Source organism: Argentina anserina, chromosome 6 (genome assembly GCF_933775445.1).
Source record: "Argentina anserina chromosome 6, drPotAnse1.1, whole genome shotgun sequence".
NCBI classification, from domain to species: Eukaryota; Viridiplantae; Streptophyta; class Magnoliopsida; order Rosales; family Rosaceae; genus Argentina; species Argentina anserina.
Window position 1 is genome coordinate 6,592,279 of NC_065877.1, and position 23,477 is coordinate 6,615,755.

General features: G+C 36.9%; 2 protein-coding genes across 2 annotated transcripts; one reads left to right on the plus strand and one right to left on the minus strand.

Annotated features, from left to right (window-relative positions):
- Positions 1-1,066: 1,066 nt before the first annotated feature.
- On the plus strand, positions 1,067-3,552 carry LOC126798018 (uncharacterized). Its single transcript, XM_050524832.1, has 2 exons — positions 1,067-1,824; positions 3,218-3,552. Exons 1-2 carry the CDS (start codon positions 1,343-1,345, stop codon positions 3,456-3,458), a joined length of 723 nt encoding a protein of 240 aa, XP_050380789.1. The 5' UTR covers positions 1,067-1,342; the 3' UTR covers positions 3,459-3,552.
- A 14,202-nt stretch (positions 3,553-17,754) lies between these two features.
- On the minus strand, positions 17,755-23,375 carry LOC126796751 (putative disease resistance protein RGA3). Its single transcript, XM_050523488.1, is given in 5 exon segments — positions 17,755-18,898; positions 19,101-21,713; positions 21,715-21,819; positions 21,997-22,465; positions 22,467-23,375. Coding segments are annotated over 5 exon segments (3,891 nt in total). The 5' UTR covers positions 23,126-23,375; the 3' UTR covers positions 17,755-18,853.
- Between the last annotated feature and the right edge of the window lie 102 nt (positions 23,376-23,477).

Genomic DNA, 23,477 nt, shown 5'->3' on the forward strand with positions numbered 1-23,477 from the left:
TGGATCTTGGCACCAACCAGATTTGGATTTTAGCTCCTTTTCATTGTTGCGACACATTTATCTATCTTTACACTAGTTTATTATAGCGAAGACTCAACTTTTGTGTTCTTCACGCAAAGGCTGATCACATAAGCCACACTGACCTAGAAAACAGTTGGTCCACCTCCAGTCAACCATGATGACTCTGAACTGTTATCTTCTGGTTATCTACTTCTGATGTTTAAATAAAGGCTTTAATTTCATGGATATATATTCTTTTTGAAAAGCTTATTTATGTGTGACAATTAAGGTAGAGACTGACATGTACGGACACACAGTGCTGCAACTACTAGTTTGTATAATTAAAAGTACAATTGAAGTATTCGTTAACCGGAAGCTATCAAGTAGATAGAGTACAAGCAATATTAGCTTATATATTCATTTCCTAATTCCTTTCTGACACCTTGCCTCTTCTACTAAAAACATCTACTCCGTATATTCTTTCCTTACAATGCAATGTTGTCCAAATCTATGTCCTTAAAAAGATACTCTTTTCCAATAATGGCGCCAAAAACTCTTTTCTCAACCTAAAAATAGTGTCCTCATTACCATCTAATTCCTCTAATTTGATAATTATTCAGCTGTCTATCCATAAGTAATAGTTTTTTAGTTTTCCAACACAAGTTTGCTATGCTGTGAGTAACGTGAAGTAATGGTTTGTATGTTCTACGATGTTAATTTCAAAAAATGACTTGGGATCATTCGAAAAATTAAAGTAAAACACAAACATAAATTATGTTAACACAGGCATAGAAAGACCACTTATCTAGTTATCTTCATTCACTCAACACCATAATTGTTTTTCATGGACAAGTTTCTCACACAAGTAGCTCAAAACTACAATCACAGTGCAGAATCTCCCTTGTGACAGTAGTTGGTATTCTAGTATGGCACCAAATATTCCATTCTAAACCTTTTTCTTTATTAATTTCATTTTCTCTCTTCCAGAAAAGAAAAAACAATGGAAATTTCAGTTGTCTTTATCAATGAAATCTCTCTTCTCAGATACATCAGTACACCCACTGCACGTTTCTCTTCCCACCTTCAACTGTCCCCAACTCTCTCCCTAACCATGACCTGTTGGGCTCTGCAACCCTCTAAACCCTTCTTCTTAATCTGATCAAACCTTTCTCTCTCTGCATTCATTTTCCGGTATCGAATTTGAGTCACTAATGGAGTTAGCGCTGCCCCTAATCCAACCCCAACTACTTTAAAGACCCCAGAAGCTTCGAGCTTTAATGCTCCAACTCTTTGTTTTCCTCCTTCTTTCAGCTCCCGGGTGTTTTCGTTTTGTCCTCAGGAAATGTCCGGCGTCGATTTAGAGCAAGGCGGAGCTTCTCATACCCGCCGCAATTCCTTCTCCAGGAGTGATGTCAGCGGCGACGGGAGCGTCTGCTTCTCCGACGCGGACGACGGGTCGTGCTACTCGCAGTTCTTTTCGACCAACGGCGGGTCGTACGACGAGTACAACTTTGCCGCTTTTGCGTCTATTCCTGCGGAGGCCGGAGTGGTCCGGGAGTCGTCTACTTCGTCGTCCTCGGAGTCCAGGAGAGACTCGTCGGCTTTGGAGTGTTCGGTCGATGTCGTGGAAATTGAGGTTGGGGCGCCGGAAATTAAGGTGCATTTGGATAGAGTAGAGAGAGATTGCCGGATTTGTCATCTGGGGTTGGAGAGTAACAGCCATGAATCCGGAGCTCCGATTGACTTGGGCTGTTCTTGCAAAGATGACCTGGGTTCGGCCCACCGGAACTGTGCTGATGCCTGGTTCAAGATCAAGGGCAACAAGTAAGTAAAGTTCAAGTCTTTTTGGCAACTCTTACTTAACTACTACTATGATGTTTCAGTTTACACGTCATGAATTAAATTTCATTTCTTTTTGGTAAACTCCTTATGGCTACCCATCTAGCAAGTTCTTAAATTTAGCTGATATAGTTCATGTTTTGTGGTTAACCAAAAATCGATTTACATAAATCTTAAAGTTGAAGGATTCCATTGTTGAATGATTAGAGGACTTATTTGATAGAAGATGCTGCAGAGCTTTTGACTGACAACAGGGAAAGTAAGGAGATGATTATTTATTTTGAATAGGGAGAGGGAATGGAGAAAGAAAGCAGAGGGTAATACTTGCTGCCCTGTCTTTTCCTCGAAATGTAGGAATCTCTCCACTGCTTCTTTAGGGATTCCTCTTTATACGTTGATTGGTGTTCCCAATACTGTTTATATTTTGGGAAAAGATCTTAAGATTGTTGCTTGGCTGCCGACGCATAGTTATAAACTTATAATCTTGTATAGAGGTTATATAGCTTTCGCTGTTCATGTCATATCCATAGTTTGTAACTTTGTATACATTATAGTTGCATATTTGGCCTGAAGTATCTATCCAGATTAGTAAAGCTTTCGGAAGGTTTGCTATTGTGTCACTCCTAGTACCAATTGCCTTTCACTTTGTTATGGTCGAGTTTGGTATTGAATTTTGAGGAAAATAAACGTTTATATTTAATTCATAATGATATTTTCTGTTTGGTAAGTTTTTTACCATCGGTTTATTTGTAAAATTTAATCTTAATAACCACGATTTTAAAAAGCATGTAAGACCCTACTTATTTAAAACTTGAGTTTTTCTATTTTTGAGTTTTTGTACTTCAAGTTTTTGTACTTCAAACCCAAACTGGGCCATTGTCGCATTGATTTTACTTGTCCTAGGGATTAAGGAAAATCCTTAAAGCTATTACATAGTTATCCAAATCCTTATCCACAGAGGATGGGAGCTAGTTCCTTTAAAAGCAATATGTTCTGTTTCAATCTGAAATGCTTCAAGTTGAAACTTTGATATTGTTTGATGTCTTTGCTATTGGTATATCAAACTTATAACAGTTTGGTGTTCATTTAAAAAAAAAATCTCGTGATCAAAAGGAGAGTTGCTACTTTTCTAGCTACTTGTTCTCCTACTCATCCTACAGTCAGAAGTAGGGGTGTAGGGCCTTGACTTTGGTTCGTAATTGTAGATTTCTGGGTTTTATGGAGAATTTTGTGCCCCATTTTATCAAACCCTTTTTTCTTCACCACACACACACAAGTGTGTATACTATACCGTGCAGCAAACAAACCCTTAATATGTGTTTTAAATCAAAGAATCAGTAGTTTTGTACTGACTTGAGTCTACATGGTCTTTCTTTAGGATCTGTGAGATTTGTCATTCAATTGCTCGCAACATTGTCGGGGCTAATGACATTGAGATGATTGAGCAGCTGAATAATGAAGCAACTAGTGCCTCGGCTACTGCAGCAGTCTTAGCACCAGGGCCTTCAACAGAGACTCGAAGCTTCTGGCATGGTCATCGCTTCCTCAATTTCCTTCTTGCTTGTATGGTCTTTGCTTTCGTCATATCATGGCTCTTTCACTTCAATGTTCCATCGTGAGAGAGAACTGGAAAGAACCAACAAAAGAAGTGTAACAGAAGCTGCAGATTAATTTGTATAGTTTCATGCCTTGCAGAGGTCACATAGACATCTGCCTCTAGATTGTGTTGTATCAAAATCCGCCTCTTATGATAAGTTTAGATCGTTTATTTAATCATGAGGTCTTTTATATATATAATATTTCTCTCTACTTTTGAGTCCAAATTGAACATTACAAAACTGCTAAACCATATTGTATTACGGCATTGCTTCCTTCGGTGTATAATACTAGTATAACTACTTCTGAGGCTGAGACAGTTAACAATGTAATGCAGATTTTAGCTTAAGAGTTCTGACGTCAGTTACTACACCAGAAAGGAATTCTACTCTCAAATAACGGTAATATAATGAGGCTCTAGGTTTTGGCACACTGGTTTTGAAGGAGTTTGACCATTGAGCTCCGGAGCATTCTATCCTGAAATCCTGCGGTTCAATCCGATTGTTAACTGAAATCCTGAAATCCGTAGCTTTCTAGTTTACCAGGACACATAATAATGTGTCACAACTCACAACAATTTGATTTTGAAGTGATACATATACTTAAGGAAAGATGCTGGTTTGACACATAGGTGTGACGCATCAGACTAGAACAGAATTGTTGAACATTATTTCCTACAAGAGTTTAATTATCTCATTATTTTGTAGAGCTTGATTTTTATAGGGTATCTGAACTCGTACAAATTTGATATGTTCCGTGATTCTCTCCGTTGTGTTATCTAAAGAAAAATTGAACAACCAAACGTTTTGATATAATTGCGTGAACGGGTTAAGTAGAGCGGCTCCTAACCTGAATATAGTAGAGAAATTGAGTCCCAGTAGGCTTTCTCAACCTGAATATGTATTTACGTGGGCTTCATCTCCTAATCAGTAAAAAGAAGATTGCATTGGTATTAAGAAGGTAAAGCACCAGGGGTGCGCGTAGTTACTTTGTAGTATTGTAGTTTAGGGTGGTTTTTTACTCTATTGCTTCACCCTCGTGATCGTTATGGCCTTATCGCTAATGCAAATTTGTTTTCCTCTTCTTCAAAAAGAAGGCAGACAAAAGGCAGACAAACTATCAATAGTAGCTAGCCTGTGAAACTTGGCGATTGCGAGGGCAAAGAGAATGAAGAGCAGCAACAATGCAGAGCTGAAGGGATATACCTATTAGAATTCCCCTTGGATTGTCACTAACATTCTCTCGAGAGTGCCCGCCGAATCACTTTTCCGCATCCGAAGCGTGTGCAAGGCCTTGTTAAACATGATTGATGACCCTTCTATTGCTATAGTGACGGAATTTGAAACAAAATTTCGGAAGAGTAAAAATTTCCAGAGAGGCTAATTTAATATGAAATTTTGATTTTTAAATACTAAAAATTATACGATCATACCATATTTAGAAACCAAATATATCATAATTATATATAGTTATATCATAATTATAGTAATTAAACCATAATTATATGTAATTACACCATAATTATTAATAAATATACTATAATTAGGTGCAATAATTGATTATAATTAAAGGGAAACTTTTCACTTGCCTTCCCGCCCCTTAAATCATCCGCCCGTGTTTTGCTAGACTACACGAGGCGCATGTTGAGTATGCTTTTCAATCACTAGTGCAGGAATGGCGGGATTGAAGTTTTAGCATCCCTGCAATTAGTCAAATACGATGGTCCCAGGTCCTTGACAAAAGGCCAACATGAGATTAGTGTCACAGCAAGGAAAATATACAACTCTGACCACAGAGCTGGCCTGGGGATAGGCCTAGCAGACGGCTGCCTACTCTCCCAACTCAAGTACTCAAGTAGGCTCTCAAAAAAAAGTCTCGTATATTTTTTAGTTAAAAATAATTTTTTTCTCCGTTTTTAAATATAAATCGTTTTTGGGGTTTCACATGGATTAATAAACAATTATAATGACAATTTAACTCATATTTAAAGGCTTCATTGATACAAATTTCCACAATAAAATTAATGAGAATTGATACAAATTCTCACAATGAAATTCTTATCGTTATTGTGGCTCATGGATAAATTAAGAAATACTATAGAATAAAAGTTAAAACGATTTATATATTGAAACGAAAATCAAAATATAAAACGACTTGTATTAAAAAATAGAGGGAGTATTATATATATTTATAAGGCTTTTCATATAAGGAGATCTTTATCTTAATTTAAAGTACGAATTTTCAATTTTGACCATTTTAGATCACGTTTTCACATCTCCGCCATCAAATATATAGGTAATAATGTATGAATCATCTCCACAAATTTTCAGCCGATTTCATAACCGTTAAGGTACTCATAACTTTGATTTTCTACTCAAAATATGAACGATTCAGGTTCGGCAAATTCAATACGTCAATTGGTTTTGATTAGTTCGATACCTTAACGATCATGAAATCGGCTGAAATTTTGTGGAGATTATCTATACGTTTTAATCTAGATATTATACAGTGGAGATGTGAAAGCTCGATCGAAAAGTTGGTCAAAAATGAAAATCAGTATCTTAAGCTAAGAGAATGACCCCCTTATGTGAAAAACCTTATATATATATATATATATATATATATATAAGATTAAAGTGAAGTAGAGAGTTTTATGTTTTCTAGGTTTTCCTTTGCGGTTGCGCTCTGCGAGTTCTAGTTAATTTTTCTCAGTTTCATACAATCATATTTTGATCTTGTTATTTCATCGGCTATATCTATAATTATTTTCATATCTATAATTATAATAAGCCTTATTGCCCAATTCTCAAATATGTTGGAAATTAAAAAAGAAAAAACATTGATCTTTCATGGAAGAGCAAATGATGAAAAATGATAAATCCGATATATTTTGATATAGTAAATTTTGAAGTATATGTTTATAAATATATATTAAATTTAATAAAAAATTAGAAAAACGATAAATCTGATATATCTTGATATATCCCTGTTATATCCTTATTTTACAAAACCGATACGATACCGATAACCGCTATTTAGACCATTGCCACTGACGAATTAAATGGAAAGGGTTTTAAACCTAGTTCTTTTTGTTTAATGAATTTATGGTAAATAATAATTTATTTATTTTGAAAGAGAGAGAGAGAGAGAGAGAGAGAGAGAGGTTGCTTTTGGTTTCAACCAACATTGGGGAAAAAAATAAAAACAGAAGGATTGGGAAGAAGGGGAGCAGGCTCGTCCCTTTCTCTCTCTGCTTCTCACCATCTAAGAATGGTATCGCCAATCACCACCGCCAACTGGTGGCGTTGTCTTCTGGCGAACTCAGACCATGAGATTTCCCTGAAAAGCTTTCTTCTTCTCTCCTCACATATATCTGATTGTCAATCGGACTGTGCTTTCTCGCGATCAACCTGATCTTTTGTACGGGGTTGTATATGAAATTAGTGAGAGTTTTAAAGAAATCAATGAAAGTCTGTGAGTATTCAATCCAGACTTTTTAAAATGAATAGGATTCTGTAGGTATTCAAAATATCATTCATACTTAGAGAATTATAAACTCATGAAATCCCATGGATTTTGTAGTGTTAACTATACACACCACAATCTAAAAAATGTCTAGCCTCTAAACCAAAGATTTTCATAAACTTTCTCATGGACTTTATCATTATATTTAAAGACATTTCATTCTAATCACGGGGTGTGGTGTAGTGGTTTCTGACCGTAGCAACTCTTTGACCATGGCTTAAATGTGGCATTGGTCAGTGGGTTCGATCATTGGCGGAAGCATTACATACTACAGTGTGTCTGATGGGCCTATTGTAGCGAAAAGCTCGGTCGTATTAGGCCACTGGAGGCATTACTGTGGCCAGGGTGCCCATGTTGTAATGGCATGGGCTGGAACCATTTCACATGGGCCCCATCAGGGATTAGTCTCATATTGGAGCAATTACCTTCGGTTGTGAGGATACCCTGATGTTCCGGTTGTGGACTGCCTCTGCTCACGCTCGTAAGAGCAACATGAGACTAGGGGACCCCATGTTAGTAGGGTATGGTTCCTCACCGTGAAATTTTAAAAAAAAACATTCATTCTCCACCATTTTTCTTTATTTTCTTTTTGTTTTTTCTTTACCAATTTTTTTTCCTACAACCTAACATATTTATTTATATGATCCCATGATTGTTTTTTTATTCTTTATGTTATGTTCTTATCTTGTATCTTTACCCTTATTAAAACCTCATTCTCATATGTGAACACATAATCAATGCTAACAATAATAACAATGATGATAAAGAAGTACGTAAGAAGAAAAGAGAATACTAATCATATCAATGTCTCATGAACACCGACTTCTTTAACTTAAAACTTTTTGAACAATTTATTTACTTCCATTTCTTCAGTATCTATTTGTCGATAGATTAATTTTAAAGGGTTTATTTTAAATTTTCTTAAATAATTGAGATTCTCTAATGACTTTGTATTTTTGTAATAGACACACGCAATAAATTTGCTTATAAAAAAATTATTCCGTATAAAAGTTTCTTAGGATGCATTAATTTCTGTCAAATAGCACCCACGAGGCGTCTGGGAACCCATAAGGTCAACCTAGATACTTAGGACGCACCCGGTCACTCGGGAATAAAACAAATTATTACAGAACCGTGGACTTGTTGTTGAGAGACATGGTTTGCTTATTATTCAGTTACCATGCATTATTTTCATAATAAAAAAGTAGTTTTATTTTTTTATGAGTACTAAGAAATCTATGAAAGTCTATCAATATTAGTTATCTGGATTTCACGAGTCAATAAAAATATGTAAAAATCAAGCTAAAGTCTGTGGTTGAAATCAGTAATTAATAATTCTATGAAAGTCTGAGTACTTTTTAAAGAGTCTGTGGAGTTTTCTAATAAGTCTGTCAATTAAAATAAATCCACACAAATCTATATACAATACATCCCCTGTGAGTTCTTAGCACTCAAGAGACTTGAGAAGCACGAGAGGGCTCTGAGGTGTACGAGTACTTTGTTTAGTTCTTCTTTAAGAAAATAGATTGTGGTTTGCTTGATTCCATTTGAAATCACCTTGTATCTAGATTATTTTCAAGTAATTTTGGTATGTAGCGTCACAGAGGGAGTATGTGATATTGGGGATTTCACAATGAAGGGAAGTGAAGGAACATACCACATCATTTTTGTTGACTTCCAGAGAGAAGAGTTCCAATGGACTCCTCATCCCTTTTTACAATGCTCGAAGTATTTCTTAGGCCTAATATGGTACAACTTCACTTCTAAACAAATCAGCTTCTAGGTTGATTTTTAAAATTTATAGTGTTTGGTAATTTTTAGAAAAATCAGCTTTCTTTAGATTTTATAGGTCACCCAAAACAGTTTTTAGAAACAACTCAAATGTTATTTTTAAAAGCTGTTTTTACTCAAAATTCAATAAATGTTAATTTTTTCTGTAAAATCTTTTTTTTTAAATAGAGCTTCTATTCATACCTCTCAAAATAGCATTTGGACCTCCATTTTTCCCAACTTAGTATTGACTTTTTCAACACATGTAAAAATTACCAAAAAAATAAACAAATAAGAGAAAAACAAAGGAAAGAAAAAAGAATTATCAACTTACCTATTAAGTACAAATATAAATAGTTTTGGTTTCGTTTTTCATGAATCATTTATTTATTCCAGCCTTCCAGGATACCCCCATTTTAGAATAACAAAATTAAATATTATGATTCATATTTATTTTCTTTTTTCATTGTTAAATAATTAGTTTATCTATTTATTTATTAGTAATAGTAATCTTCATGTATTAATTGAAGATGTATCAATTGAAAACACAATAGAATTGTTCATAAACTTTGGTTAGGGTATGAGAGAAAAATATGTTTGATAGATGTTAGAATTTTCATGTTGATTCTACTGTTAGGTGAATTGCATATCAATGAATGAAAAAATAATAATTTTATTATGAATTTAACGAATGAGTGAGACGAAATTGATTTGAAGAGATGGATTGTGTAACTATTATCAATTTTTTGAGTTGTTTATAAATATTGAATGAAAGTGTAATTGGAAAGAAATTGATAGATGTTAGTTTGATTGGATATATCTAATAATGATATACGGATTAAGAGTACTTTAGGAAAATTAAGGAGGTCTAAATAACATTTCAGACAATCGTAAAAGTAAAATAGAGGGGTATTAAGTAAGGAAGTCCAAATACCATTTTTGGAGGTATGAATAGAACCTCCAAAAAATACCCTTATCTATAGTTATTCTCAATATGTTAAAACAAAATCATGTCATTTTTTGTCATTTACCATATCTACAACAGTTTTGTTTAAAATTTACTTAAACAATTTGTTCATCAACGTGAATTATGAAAGGAATATTTACCAAAACAAATCTATTTTAATTTACAACTGATTTTTTTATAATACAATGTAAGCCGTTTTTTTTTAAGTCGCAACAATACTAAACTAGCCCTTAGACTTGCACTGCTTACTGTAAGATGATGTATGGCCCTGGTATATACTTCACCACTGGGAAATAGGGTGAGGGATATTGAGATCCAAGTATGGGTGAGGTTTTAAAGGACTGATAAAAAAGAGTAGAGTGGACGCGAGATTACGTTATAAAAGTGAGCAAACATTAGTGCGTCTAGGGCTCGTTAATGGTCTGGTATATATATTTAGGAGGAACCCGTAAAAAAATCGTCTTTTTTTGACATGGTTTAACCGTTCGTACTAACGGTTAACTAAAAAAGAGGCGTTTTGACATATTGAAACCCCATTGACCGGGGCTTTGCCAAATAGATTTTTTTCAGTGCGACCGCGCATGAGAAGTAACAAAAATTAGGTGATTTCATATATGCAAACGGCTTTCGGCGTTCGCATATTTGTAATAGGTCATCCCTTATGGCATATTAGTAGTGTTTTCGATTTACCAATAATTCTGACGGTCAAACGAGGTCCAAATTCGATGAAATTTTAAAATGATCACTAAATATATATACTGATCACATTAGATGGTCAACTAAAACAGAGGCGTTTTGACATATTGAAACCCTATTGACCGGGACTTTAACAAATAGATTTCTTCAGTTCGACCGCGCACGATAAGTAACAAAAAATTAGGTGATTTTAGATATGCAAGCGGCTTTCGGCATTCACATATTTGTAATAGGTCCTCCCTTAGATTATCTTAGTGGTATTTTCGATTTACCGAAAATTTCGACTGTCAAACGAATTTCGAATTGGATTAAATTTGTACATGGTTACTAAATATATATACCGATCACATCGGTCGGTGCTGATCAATCCCGAGAAATTTCCTTCATATAGTTGCTTCATAATGCGATAGTTTTATTATAAACCTAATATAAAGGTTATGATACATTAGTTGACACTTCGGCAATCAATAACTCAAGTTTCAAATATGGTCTATCGACACCAGCAGATATGATCAGTGTATACATTTAGGAACCCGTAAAAGTTTCATCCGTTTTGGATATTGTTTAACCGTCTGTATCTACGGTCAACAAAAAAAGGCGTTTTGACATATTAAAATCCTCATTAATCGAGGATTTGCCAAATGGGTATCCTTGGTACGACCAGACACAATCGGGACAAAAATTAGATGATTTCAAATATGTAAACGACTTTCGGTGTTTGCATTTTGGTAATGGGTCTTTCCTTATGACATATTAGTGTTGTTTTCAGTTTACCGGAATTCCGACGGTCAAACAAGGTCCGAATTGGATGAAATTTTTATAGGGTCACTAAATATATATACCGATCATATCGCCTGATGTCGATCGATCCCGAGAAGTTTCCTTCATATAGTTTCTTCATAATGCGATAATTTTATTCTAAACCTAATAAAATATGTATGTATAATATTTTATTATTTGGCGGGCTTTTACAGGCCAGGCCAGGCCATGTTTCACATCTCTAATTTAAGCCTGACCCTCTACCCATGGAAGCGGGCTTTCCCGCGGGCCAGGCCGGGTAAAAGCTCGTCGGGCTTGCGGGCCTCTGCGGGCTTTTTGGATCCGCAGGCTAAATGATGAGGCCTTGTGCGTCTTGCGAAAATTAATAGCAGGTAAGAGAACACGTGTCTGCAGGTGGTTGGTCCAGTTATATCAGTAAAAATTCAATAATTAATTTATGCGCGTGGGATTTGGATTGTTGCCTTCCGCGAAGGCCACCATTCATCCATTCTCAGTAAACCTCAAACCCGCAAAAAAAATCCAACTTTTTCTCCTTATTCTCACCATCGCTAACTACTCCAGCTCACCACTGTACCCACCATAACCCTCAAACCTTTCCTTCCTCTTCAGTGGCGGATCCAAGAATTGGAGTTCGGGTGGACTTGAGTATTCTATGAAATAAAAAAATAATAATAATGAAAAATCTCAGCGGTGCCAGAGACTTATATTAAATGGGAAAAACAACACTTAAGGGATCATTACACATCAAATACAATATAAGAATAGACTAGCTAAATCTAACCCTATGGTTTGATAAATTTTCAAAGTCATGGATCACCATCTCATTGTCAATAGAATCACCATACTCCTTCTCAATGTGGAGCACCATACAATCATCAAGAAACTCATCCTCCATCTTATTTCTAAGTCTATTCTTAATGATATTCATAGCTGAGAATGTCATTTCAGTGGTTGCCGTAGACACAAGAATAGTCAAAACTATACCAATCAATTTGTAAAGCATAGGGTATAATTCGGATTTCCTTGTTTGAACCAAGGCGTGGGACAACTCAGAAATGGATTCCAACTTCCTGAATTTCAAACCACTACGCATTTGTCTCATAATATGCACACTCTAATTGTTGATTACACATTTCCCCATCATCAAAATCAGTAGGATAAAACTTCTTTGCAAGATTGCAAACATCTTCAGTTTTGAAGCTCCTGAAGTCATCACGAGGATCCAAGGTTGAACTAAGTGTAAGTAGTTCTAATGCATGATCTAAGTATCTTCTGTTCAACTCACTTAACTGATAATCAATCAAAACATTGAATAAACTTACACGGTAATGATACTCAACTGAAATCAAATCCTTTTGTTGACAATTACGACCAGTTTCAGATTTTTAACGAGAACTCAAATCAGGCATATCAAGCTCATGTATTTCACAAAAAGATGTCGAATATTTTAGCAAACCATCCCATCCTTCATCTATCATCTCTTGAAGGAGTGACTTTGTTATTCTAACAAAGTTCATAGCCTGCACAAAGTCAAGAGTTTTCCGCTGCAATGTTTGACAAAGTAGTTTTGTAATTCTCATTACTTTGTTCATAAGAAGCAAACAGAACACAAAATCAAAAGACCTTAAAGCTTTAAGAATAGCTTCAGCTTCTCCTTCTACTCTTTGATCAATCATCACATTAAGAGTCTTTTTAACTGAACTAAACATTTCAATTAAACTCTTAATCGAACAGAAATGAGAACTTCACCGAGTAGTACCTGCTCGTTGTAAAGTACAAATCTGATTAGCACCATTGCCTGTTTGAAGCTCCCCACAAGCTACCAATTCTACAATTTCCTCCTTTCTCATAGCTCTCAATTCCGAATGCCGCTTAGCAGAAGCATCAACAAAATTCACAATTAAACTCAAGGTTATAAAAAATTGTCAAATCTCATGTACCCCATGAGCTGTAGCATTCAATGTCAATTGTAAATGGTGAGCATAACAATGTACAAAATATGCATAGGGACATTTTTCAAGAAATAATGCTTACAACCCATCATAAATGCCTCTCATATTACTAGTACTGTCATACCCTTGACCTCTCATGTTCTTCACTTGAAGATTATACATTGTAAGTACCTTTGAGATTTCATTTTTAAGAGTTTGTGAGATAGTGTTAGGAACACTCACAATCTCAAAAAATCGTTCTCGAATCAATCTTTGAGAATCAACAAATCGCAGAATAATTGTCATCTGGTCTTGACCAGAAACATCTTTGCTTCATCAACAAGAATACAATACTTGGAAAATGCCAACTTCATCACGTATCTTGGTCCTTGCTCTATGACCAATGATATTTAAGATTTTCTTCTGAATTGTTGGACTAATATACTTAGCATTACCATGAGCATTTAACACAACTCTCTCAACATCGACACTCATTCTTGTAAAGGAATTTAAAACTTCAAGAAAATATCATTCCACGGTAAATGTATGATGTTGAGAATCTGAAATATCAAAAAGATAACAAGGGAGGTGACAATATGCTCTATCAAGAGCAATTGAATACTCAAACCATGGATTATCCTTGAACCAAGAATATTGGAATCTTTGTTGTTGACCCCCATGATTTGAGAAAGGAAATGACAATTGCGGTTGAAATAGCCCCAACAACATGTAGGATTTCCTAACACTATCATGCTCATTCACTGGATATTCCCATATAGGACGACGGAATCCCGGATCGCGTTCAAGAGCATTGATCCTATTTGGTGGCTCTAAAGGATGAGAATCATCCACTTGATTGATTGGACGATGAGAATCATCCACTGGGCTGAATGAAAACTCTAAAGTCAATGGTGCATCATCAAAATTTGGAGAAGCTACGGAAGGAGTAGAAATCAGATTTGAACTTGAAGATGAGGCATTAGTTATTGAATACCATCTAGTGAGTTTTTTAAATCGCTTTGACTTCGGCATTGAATCAGACAATTTATTAGAGACTACCTATAGATTAAGAAACAATGCTTATATTGGACAAAATGTAGGCAAACACAGTAGCAATAATCATACCAATTAGGCAATTACCAAATACAAAAATCCATATTAATTGTGAATTTGTGATAGAAGTCATAAACCATAAAAGACTAAAATTAAACTTATGTAAATCAATGAGAAGTATAAATTTTAGCAATAATCATCTGACAAACCTTAGAGTTTATACTAGAAAGCATAATCAAATTCCTAATTTAGTATTTGAAACCAATACATCATTGTTTAATTAGTCACTCTATGCTTGCCTTTGCCCATCCTCTAGGGACTAGGCAAAAACCCAACAAGATTAGAAACAAATTAAACGGAATCAAATCAAATAAGAAAACCCAATTGAAAATAATTTATTGTATAAGCTTACAATCTATTAAACGAGGGAGGAGAGACTTTGATGGAGGAATGGGAGGATGCGTAGTAGTAAGCAGTTGAACTTGATAGAGAGAGTGAAATCCCGAGGGTAATAGATCGGGAAGGAGGGAATGAGAGAAGGATAGAGAGACTGTGACAGTGAGAGTATTAGTGTATTACTAAAAAAATGATTATATCTAGTTTTTTTTTTGGCCAAAAATTATCGGATAGGCTCCAGCCCACCCAACATTTGTCTTAAATCCGCGCATGTTCCTCTTCCTCCCACTCCCACTCCCACTCCCACCACCGTAGCCACTGTCAATGTCATCCTCATACTCCTCATGAAAACTCCCTCCTATACTCTTCTATGATTACGGTGAAATGGAAGACTTGGCTGACTAGGGTATCAAAATACAAAGCCAAGCTTACTGAAAGGAATTCAGAGAAGCTCGCCGGAGACCCAGTTTCGATGAAAATCCTTTGATTCTTCAACATTACCTCAAATTTGATTTGGGGAAAACACGGCTCAAATACCTTATGCAAGGTATGAATATTGAAGAGAAGAAAGAAAGGAAGAAGAAGAAGATGGTGCGCCAGTCCAATTTGGTCGGACATCGAGGCGGTGCGTCGCGGCATGGCGGAGTACAGTCTCGGTGTTGGTGCAAGAGGTTGTTCACGAAGAGAGAGAGAGAGAGAGAGAGAGAGAGAGAGAGAGAGAGAGAGAGAGAAACTCCTCTGTTAAATACGAAATGTCTTGGGCTAACATATTGGGCTCAAGTTTTTGGGTTTTAAAAAAGGGGTTAGGGCTTTCTTTAAAGCCTAAAAGTGAAACCAATACCCAAATCTAAAAAACATTTTTTTAAATAAATAAAACTTACATTAGGGGAGTTCGATAATCGACTTACATTTGAATACGGTCGATTGATATTGGCTGATGTGATAAATATATTTATTAGGGTTTCCTATCCAAATTTTGTTGATTTTTAGACATCGTTTAACCATTAATTTCACGAGTCAACACAAAAACTTGCGTTTTTACTAAACATAAACTCTTTGACCGGAGCCTTCCGAAATTCCCTTTTTGGATTCGACCGTACACACTTGTCCGGTAATATTACGTGGTTTTGAAAATGTAAGCCACACTCAGCCATCGGCCCTTGGTGATAGACCCACATGGCATATTATTAGCGTTTGAGGGTTGACCAGACAAACAAACGGTTAAACAAGCCCAAAAATTGATAATTTTTTTTACCATATGCATAATTATATATAACGATCACATCGTGCGGTGTCGATTGAGCACAAGGTGTTTTCATTATATAGTCTCTTCATAATGTTACAAGTGTAACCCAAGTGTAGTATAAAAGTTATACTATATTAGTGGCCACTTCGTTGATCGACAACCTAAGTATTGAATACGGTTAATCGACACCGCCCGATGTGATCATCATATTTATTAGGGTTCCCTGTCCAAATTTTGTCGATTTTAGACATCGTTTAACCGTTAATTTCACAAGTCAATACAAAACACGCGTTTTTACTAAACAAAAACCCTTTGATCGGAGCCTTCCGAAATTTCGTTTCTTGATTCGACCGCACAAACTAGTCTGGTAATATTACGTGGTTCTGAAAATGTAAGCCACATTGGGCCATCGGTCCCCGGTGATAGGTCTACCCACATGGCATATTATTAGCGTTTTAGGTTGACCAGACAAACCGACGGTCAAACAACCAAAATTCGATAATTTTTTTACCATATGCATAATTATATGTAACGATCACATCGTGTGGTTTCGATTGAGCACAAGGCGTTTTAATCATATAGTCTCTTCATAATGTTACAAGTGTAACCCGAGTGTAGTATAAAAGTTATACTATATTAGTGGCCAATTTGGTGATTGACAACCTGAAGTGAATACGGTCGATCGACACCGGCCGATGTAATCATCATATTTATTAGGGTTCCCTGTCAAAATTTCATCGACTTTAGACTTCGTTTAACAGTTAATTTCACGAGTCAACACAAAAACTTGCGTTCTTACTAAACGAAAACCCTTTGACTGGAGCCTTCCGAAATTCCTTTTTTGAATTCGACCGCACACACTCATCCAATAATATGGTTGTGAACATGTAAGCCACATTCGGCCATCGGCCCCCAGTGATAGCTCTACCTATAGGGCATATTATTAGCGTTTTAGGTTGACCGGACAAACCGACGGTCAAACAAGCCCCAAAATCGATAATGTTTTTTCCATATGCATAATTATATATAACGATCACATCGTGTGGTGTTGATTGAGCACATAGCGTTTTCATCATATAGTCTCTTCATAATGTTACAAGTGTAACCCAAGTGTAGTATAAAAGTTCTATTATATTAGTGGCCACTTCGGTGATTGACAACCTAAGTAGTGAATACGGTCGATCGACACCGGCCGATGTGATCATCATATTTATTAGGGTTCCCTGTCAAAATTTCATCGATTTTAAACCTCATTTAACCGTTAATTTCACAAGTCAATACAAAAACGCGCAGTTTTACTAAACAGAAACCCTTTGACTAGAGCCTTCCAAAATTCCTTTTTTGGATTCGACTGCACACACTCGTCTGGTAATATTATGTGGTTGTGAACATGTAAGCTACATTCGGCCATCGCCCCCGGTGATAGGTTTACTTATAGGGCATATTATTAGTGTTTTAGGTTGACCGTACAAACCGACTGTCAAACAAGCCTGAAATTCGATAATCCTTTTACCATATACATAATTATATGTAACGATCACATCGTGTGGTGTCGATTGAGCACGAGGCATTTCCATCATATAGTCGCTTCATAAGGTTACAAGTGTAAGAAATATGTAGTAGCTTTATAATTCGACAGTAGTAGTTTTATAATTCCATGGTAGTAGTGTCACGACCCCAAAATTTTAAGTATGAAACTCAAATATCCAAGTCATGAAAAACTCAAAAACCATCTCAATAAATCGAAATCGTTTTAATGTCACAGCGGATCATTACTGAGTTCATAGTACAACTCAGTCAAATTGATTATTACAAACTAAATTTATAATTCAACATTATATCAAATGGAAATGTAAAAATCCTCTCAAATCCTCACCACAAGATAGAATAAAACAACTTTAAGTCTTCTGAGTTGTCTGTCGATTTCCGCTAATCAACACCTGCGGAATTATCCCATACACCATCGAATAGGTGCACCGGGATTGTAAACACAAACCCGGTAAGTTTTGTAGCTCGTATGAGTAAAACAACAATATAACTCGCATATAAAAAAATATATATATATATATACGCAAATCCACAAAGCATCAATCATAAATGCACTCATGAGTCATTGGACGACCCATCTGGTTGTCCAATATTGACAGAAAATATATATGCTCATGAGAAATCGGGCAACCCCTCTGTTTACCCAAATGCATTTATAATACGGGTACTCATGAGCGCTAGTACACCTCTGTTACCCCTCATGTTAGTACGCCGCCCGGCATTGGGCAACCACTTGCTACCCAATATCCAAAAATATAGGTACTCATAAGCGTTGGTACGCCACTGTTACCCCTCATGTTAGTACCCGACAGACATACTAGAGCTCTAACTGAATCGTAACTGTCGCCCGGCCAAGGCTAGGTTTCGACATGCCAACACGTCCGAAGATAGGTCCACAGACCACAAAAATGTTTTAACATCACTCACGTTAAAACCACGTACAAATAATCATCACATGATATTGTACAAATAAATCAACATGCTCAATAAATAAACATCAACCCTAAAATGAACTTATTCGCAACGGAAATTACGACAGTATATAATATAACAAACCATATATATGTACATATTTTACCATTTATACACATACACAATCTACTATATCATATACATATCATAGTTCATTCTTTAAATTTAGCGTGTTCCTGAATCTCCGCAATGGTAGATTCGTCATTGTGACATTTTACTCACCTTATACTCCTGAGCGTAATTTCCACGATTCCAAACTAGAATCTTTTACTGTTTTACTGTTCATCAATTTCTGATTTTTACTAAATTACTGTTTACGTAAATAGTATTCATGTATTACTGTACAAATACAATCCTGCAATGCCAATAGAGAGATGATATTGAGCTTTAGATGCTCCTGCGGATATAATGTAGGTTGTAAGAGGCTACGTGGAAACATCATAAGAGACTAGAAGGTGTCGTATAACTTACACAGTTGCACATTACTGCAAGACATGGAGCAATTTCAACTTGATTCATACCAGCAAACAGCTCTTATTCTTCATGTGTCACAAACAAGCAAACCCCTGCCTCAATAAACTAACAAGTAAGAAGTCAGGGACACACCAAATAGGGATAAAAGATACATACAAGTTCTAAATTTCTTAAGAGATGCTTGTATAAAAGAGTGGCTTTAGAAGTGACAGACTAGAGTAATGCATCAACATTGAGTTTGTAAATAGAGCATTATATACAACTTGAGAGAATACTTGCGAAAGAGAAAAGAAAAGGAGTTGCTCACTTGAATGCGTGGAATATGAGAGATCTTAGGCCACTCTGGGCCGCTCTCCTCTCTGCATCTTTCTTTTAGAAGGGAACACTCCACGATAGTTAGCTCCTCTAATTTGGTGAGGCTGTGCATAGCTTGGACGGATGGTAGATACTTCAGACTCTCGCAGCGTTCGATATATAGGTTTTCAAGAGATGCAAGGTTTCCGAACCATTCTGGTATAGCCTCCACTCCCTCAAAGTCAAATATCCACAAAAAGGTCAAAGACGTCAAGTGTTGAATTTGTTCAGGCAGAGACTTGAGCTTAGGCCACCCGTAGATCAATAATGATTCAAGTTGTGGTAGAACCTGGAGAGTAGGGAATGAATCCAGCTCATGGCAGAACGGACCAATTTTCAATTCCTTGAGACGGGTGAATGCAAACCCACTGGGAAGACATGTTAATCGGGAACAATTGCGGATTTGCAGTGTACGTAGGGATGTGAGCTTGTCTAAACTTGGAACAGTCTCTAGATTAGGACAATCTCGTATCTTCAACTCCTCAAGAGAGACGGGGATTTGAAGATCAATTCCTGTACTTTGACATTTGATGATTCCCAATTGACGGAGGGATGTGAAGCGACAGAGTAGATTAGGAAGATACTCCAAATTATCTACCCTCAAGTATCGGAGAGTTGTATTGAGACTGTCAAATGGAACGGAAGTCACCTTAGGGCACTCTGTTACGGACAAATCCTCAAGAGAGGTGCAGCCGCCTAGCCCACTCGGCAAGCTTGATAATCCAGCACACTCCGAAAGCAGCAGGTGAGCAAGGGATGGGAGGCCGCCTGATGAAATTGGAATGGACTTTATCTTCGGGCAGCTCTGTATTCGCAATTGTTGAAGAGATGTGCACTTCTGTATCCCATCAGGTAGACGGCATAACTCCGGACATGCGCCGATCGCCAATTTTTCGAGAGATGGGAGGCCACCTTGCTCAGGGATTGGAATGGACTCTAGACTGGAGCAATGATATATGTCCAAATTCTTGAGAGAGAGTGGATGTAATAGCCCATTATCAGGTATACACCTCAGCTTAGGACACCCACTAATTTCCAGGAACCGAAGAGATGCGCTGCAGCGTGATTGGGGAGTAACAATACCAGTTAACTCCGGACAACTGGATATCCTCAAATACTCAAGATTCTGATTGTTTTCTAACAAGCTTTCCGGCAGACAAGCAAGTCCCCTCACATTCCATACCCATAGAGAAGTGAGAGTGGTCAGACTACTGCTCAGAATACTTGCTAATGGAATGCCTCCGCTGTTCATGCCATCAATCTCCAACCTTTTTAGAGAAGGAAAATGACCGGGAGCACTTTGCAGTTGATCGCAATTCCACAGGGTCAACTCCTCAAGGCAAGGAAACACCGTCACTCTTTCCGTTGGCACTTCCTTCCATTCCGTAAGGTTTGTAGCCTGCCAAATTGATAGTGTTTTCAATGCTGGAAACAAAACCTTCCTACCATCAGAAAGGTTATCATAACCATAAAACTCATATCCCAAACACCTGAGCTTCTCCATACCCACCATCTTCACACGTACAAGATTGGGCAAACGGCCAAGTAGTGGAACTTGTTCACATTTGATGCATCCCACTAATTCAATCTCTTTCAAGTTGTTGGATTGCGATACCCATGATGGAAGTTTAACACCCCTGAAGGCATGAATCTCCAAAATTTCAAGATCAGAATGTGGTCGCAGGGCTTCAAGTACGACTTGGTCACTGTCAGCACTGTTGCTAGGCCGGCTATCCTCCCATTTGAGCACTACCTTGCGTACAAATTCTTTCTCCACTAAATTTGCTTTCACTGCTTCTTCTCCATCTCTCACATGTTCTAGATTACGTATAGATAATGTGCCCCTCAAATGGTTTAAGTCCCTTAATTCCGTGATCTGAGGACCTGTCTCCTTGCCAATCTTCACAAAAGGTAATGATCGGAGACTATTCAATCTTTCCAATACTCCAGCCGGAACTTTGGCCCTTGCACCAAAATAAACATGTCTCAAGTTGATCAAATTTGCAATTTCCATGGGAAACTCTATAAGGTTATCAGGCATTTTCAGTGTCTGGAGGTGGTAAAGCTGTCCCAAGGATTTTGGAAAAACTCTCAATCTTGTTTTCATAACATTCAAATACCTCAAGTGTTTCAACTTTCCAATGGAATACGGCAACTCTTGAATGTCTGCCTTGTATAAATTTAAAACATGTAGACCTTTGAATCCAGGTGAGTTGCTTTCAAGGACTGATCCATTGAAAAATAAGGAGCGCTAGTAATTCGACTTTGAAACATGTATAGCAAGATCATGGACAAGATCATGCATCTTGCATGTGATTATGTTACTAATAAAATCTGTTTCCTTGTCTTGAAAAAAGGAGTTTTCTAATAGAATATTAAAATATTCATTACCGGTATCCTCCATCTCTCGATCTTTTTTGTTGGGAGAAGGATGAAGCCATCCTTGAGCCATCCAATGTTGGATCAAGTCATCCTTTTCGAATTTAAAATCTTTGACGAACAGTGAGCAATATGCAAAACATTGCTTCAATGCTGGAGACCCTAGTTCGTCAAAGCTCAATTTCAAAAATGGCAAATATTCTATTTTCTTCATCCAATAACTCCCACATAACATTTTCCGCAATTGATCTCCATCCATCACAATTTTTGGATCTCATCATATTTCCCAACACCTATAATAAAATTGGTTAATCATAATAGTTAGATTTATAACAAAAACAGTGTTATGATTGAATATACAGTAACTAGTAGTGTGGAAGACGACCTTAACACAAATATGGAAGTTTCTGCAACAATCTATATAATAATAATGAACAGAAAGCATGAAACTGAAACCGCGAGTTACATACCTTTGCTACTAGTGGTACACCGCCACATTTTTTAGCAATCTCTCTTCCAATTTTCTCTTGATCCTCAATTAAAGGAGCACTCCCAACTGGTAATGCTCTCTCCTTCAAAATTAGCCAGCATTCATCATCTGATAGTTTGTCTAAATTATGCCTAGGAAGAGTCTCCACTATTTTTGCAACCGTCTCCCTACGAGTAGTGACAAGGATACTGCTTCCTAGTGTACCACTCACTTTTTCCAAACAACCGATCAGGTCTTCCCAACTTTGTTTATCTTCGTTCCAAACATCATCGAGCACAAGAAAGTACCTCTTCTCTTTCAACTCTGTTTTGAGGATTCTACAAATTGCATCTATAGCTTGTACTGCAGCATGTTCAGGTTTAAGAGACTCCAATATCCCCCTCAAAATTGAGTTGACTTCAAAAGGGGTTGACACACAAACCCACATCTTTTCTTGGAAGTGTTGTTGTATCATGATATACAGATTTAGCCACAGTGGTCTTCCCAAGTCCTCCCATTCCCACAATGGCCAGAACTGAAAGATCATTTCTCTGATTGTTGTTTGAGTTGGTGAGGGCTTTCACCATATCTTCCACAACCTTCTTCCTTCCAATGATATTGCTTTCATCTTTTTTGAAATCAGAGTAGGTTTCCCTACCAATTCTTCTTTCATGGGAGAGTGTTGACTCTGATGAAGACTTGGCAACTAACCCAATAGTACTCGCATCTTTTCTCAGCTCATCTAGAGAAGTGTTGATCTTCTTAATCTTATGTGCCATTTTAACACGAAAAACAATGGGATTGGATGGAGAGAAGCAGTTTAGCACCTTTCTCTTCATTTGGTTCCGCAGTTCCACCTTACGCCGAAGAAGCTCATACCCGTAGTCATCCAAGACATGATCGGCAAGATGAGCTACTTGTTCAAGCTTCTCCAACCACAGCTTCAGAGCCTGGCCGTGATCTTGTCGTGGATGTTCGGCATCTCGTAGCACTGCTTCAAGCATGTTTAGAGAAACACGCAGCTTTGTCAACTCTTCTTCAAATCCCCATACAAGAGTGAACTCTTGAGCGGCAAGTGAAGCCACTCTCATCAGCAATTCCTCGGTAGCAAAAGTAAGAAATTCAGCCATGGATCTCTACTAAAGAGAGCCAAAAGAGTTGAGACAGAGACCAGAATGCTGTTTTTTTTTTTTTAATTATCTTGGTGATAAGAGAGCAGAATGGATAAACCAAGAAAGAAAGTCGAAGAGGGGCAAATAAATCAAAGGGTTGTTGGAGTATGATGCGGCTAAGAATGGAGGATAGCTTTTCCAGCTGCTTTGGGGCCAGATTTCGTTCGCAACCTCTTGTCGTATTCCTGATTGAAGAGCGTGCTTCATAAAATAGATTAATAGCTACAAGATAAGCACGACGTCAAAACCATTTGCAGCCCTACTAAAAACTGGGTGAGCTGAAGAGCTTTACTAAAGATTATTGATTTTG